At 41.2% G+C, this 2,826-nt stretch overlaps 2 protein-coding genes across 2 annotated transcripts in view; both read left to right on the plus strand.

Moving 5' to 3' along the window:
• Positions 1 to 321, plus strand: part of LOC106456187 (protocadherin alpha-2-like) — a 21,603-nt gene extending 21,282 nt beyond the window's left edge. Inside the window, exons 4-5 of the mRNA XM_013910379.1 lie at positions 3 to 213; positions 313 to 321. Coding sequence (XP_013765833.1) covers positions 3 to 213; positions 313 to 321 — 220 coding nt within the window. The remainder of the gene's footprint in view (positions 1 to 2; positions 214 to 312) is intronic.
• A 668-nt stretch (positions 322 to 989) lies between these two features.
• LOC106456189 (protocadherin alpha-4-like) overlaps positions 990 to 2,826 on the plus strand; it is a 2,402-nt gene continuing 565 nt past the window's right edge. Inside the window, exon 1 of the mRNA XM_013910407.1 lies at positions 990 to 2,824. Coding sequence (XP_013765861.1) covers positions 990 to 2,824 — 1,835 coding nt within the window. The remainder of the gene's footprint in view (positions 2,825 to 2,826) is intronic.

The following is a 2,826-nucleotide window of genomic DNA, read 5'->3' on the forward strand; positions in this document are numbered from 1 at the left end:
AGGTACAGCGCCCCCATGATCACCACCCACCCTGACGGGAGCTGGTCTTACTCTAAAGCTACTCAGCAGTATGACGTGTGTTTCAGCTCAGACACGCTCAAGAGTGACGTAGTGGTTTTCCCCGCCCCGTTTCCACCTGTAGATGGAGAACTGATCAGTATTAACGAAGGAGACACTTTTACAAGAACTCAGACATTACCCAACAAAGAGAAGGTGAGTTGATTTTAGTCTTTTAGTCCATACTACAGATTTTCACACAAACAAATGGACACATTCCTTGTCTAATTTCCTTTTAAAACGTCCTATCTGTAGTATGTGTAAAATTAGTCTCTATTCATGAACTTCTATTCTATTCTTGAAAAAATGAACTGGCAGAAATTACAATGGTAACTAAAGATTCCTAACTAAAAACTAAAAAAGTTTCCTGGATGACAATACCCTAGTTTCTTTTTTTTTGTTAACGAAAACTGACATAAATCAACCAGAGCTCCGTCTTGGGTTTTTAAGCAGTGTAACAGTTAAACTTGCTTGATGTTAAGATTTTTCTTTCGTTTTATTCTATGTACAATAATCTCGCCCTGTTTTATTTAGTGAAATTGGAGGAATTAATGGTAATTCTTCACATTTCTTCTATATCTTAACAGTTATTCATTATGTGTTGTCAGCCTGTTTAAAGGGTCTCTTTGGTCAGTAAAACTGCATCTGATAATAAAACATACTGGTTGTGCTCCTCTATTTTTAAACCATAGTCATATCTAATTTGTAACGCATGGGGTCGGTATTGACCACATGTTTAAGAAAGCTGGGATTTTTTCAGTCTCCTCCTTTACGTATGAAGCGTCAGCAGGGTGGGAGTGCTTTGTGCGAAGGACAGGAATGGCGATAAAAAGCAGAAAACCAGAGAGGACGAAATTTTACACGTTGGATGGTTCTTTGGTGTTTTGTAGATGAAAATAATTTGAATTGCGTCTCCGTCTTTGAAAACAGCGATGGGAAGTATAAGGAATAATGAAATTCTGTGTTTGCCGATCGTCCTGCTTTTATCTGGCTGGTCTGCGGCTCAGATATCGTACTCTATTTCTGAAGAGGTGGACAAAGGGACTGTGATTGGAAACCTCGCAAAGGATTTAAACGTCAATGTTCGAGACCTGCAAACGAGGAATCTAAATGTTGTGTCTGGATACAGTAAGAGATATTTCGAGGCTAATTTTAAAACAGGGGATCTTTATGTTAATGAGAGAATAGACCGCGAGGAGCTCTGTCCAAACGTGATAAAATGCACACTAAACTTGGAGGTTATACTGAGCAATCCTATGGTGCTCCGACGCATCGAAGTCACGATTGCTGATTTAAATGACAACGCGCCGGCCTTCGTAGAGAAATCATTTTCACTGAACATTTCTGAATCTTCACCCGCGGGCGAGCATTTCTTGCTACCGCTGGCTCTTGATGCAGACACAGGCAGTAATTCGGTAAAGACTTACAGGCTGAGTGCAAATGAATACTTCTCTCTAGATATACAAGGAGGCGGAGAACACACTGCATCTGCTGAACTAGTGCAGCAGAAGGCTTTGGATCGAGAGAAACAAGCCGTCGTTAAACTAACACTGACCGCTGTAGATGGAGGCAAACCTCCTAACACCGGAAGCGTACAAATTATAGTCCATGTTCTGGATGCAAACGACAACACACCAATGTTTAGCAAAACACTTTATAAAGCACGTGTAAATGAAAATGCTCCAGCCGGATCATTAGTAATTCAACTCAATGCCACAGACTTAGACGAAGGGGACAACGGGAGAGTAATTTACACTTTTGTCAAACGTGCAAACTTCGATCCAGCTGATTTGTTTTTTATAAATGCCGAAACTGGTGAAATCACTGTTAAGGGTCATTTGGATTATGAAGCACAGTCAGCATATGATATTCATGTGCAAGCAACAGACAGAGGTCCGTCACCTCGACGAGCAAATGGGAAGCTATTGGTTGAGATAGTTGATGTAAATGACAATGCCCCAGAAATTGTGGTGACGTCACTCATGAACCCTGTCAGAGAAGATACTGCAATAGGAAGCGTTGTCGCTTTGGTGACAGTGACTGATAAAGATGGAGGGAAAAACGGTCAGACTCGCGGTAAACTTGCTGGTTCCACACCTTTTAAGTTGATTTCAAATTACAAAAACTATTACTCTTTAGTTGTAGACAGAACTCTTGATAGAGAGCAGCGGCCTGTTTACAATGTCACAATTATAGCTAACGATGAAGGTACCCCGTCTTTATCCGCCTCCAGTGTTGTTAATGTTGATATTTCTGATGTCAATGATAATGCGCCTGGTTTCGCTGAACCTGCAATTAATATTTATGTAAAAGAAAATAGACCAGTTGGTGCTCGGCTCTATACTATCAATGCAGTCGATCCCGACATAAATGAAAACGCTAAAGTAACGTATTCGCTAGAAGGCGATTCAAACAGTATCCCAGTAAATTTATTTGTAAGCATCAATTCAGAAACAGGAGATTTAATCACCCTGCAGTCTTTTAACTATGAGGAGTTAAAAACGTTCCACTTTAAAGTTCAGGCCACAGACTCTGGTGTTCCTCCACTCAGCAGCAACGTGACTGTCAACGTTTTTATCCTGGATGAAAATGACAACAGTCCCACGATTCTCGCGCCATATTCTGAGCACAGCTCCGTTAACAGTGAGAACATCCCCTATTCTGCTGAAGCGGGATACTTTGTGGCAAAGATCAGGGCTGTAGACGCAGACTCTGGATACAATGCGCTGCTTTCTTATCACCTGTCTGAGCCCAAAGGAAACAACCTGT

The sequence above is a fragment of the Pundamilia nyererei genome, unplaced genomic scaffold, assembly GCF_000239375.1.
Source record: "Pundamilia nyererei isolate P.nyererei 1_Seehausen unplaced genomic scaffold, PunNye1.0 scaffold00001, whole genome shotgun sequence".
Lineage (NCBI taxonomy): Eukaryota > Metazoa > Chordata > Actinopteri > Cichliformes > Cichlidae > Pundamilia > Pundamilia nyererei.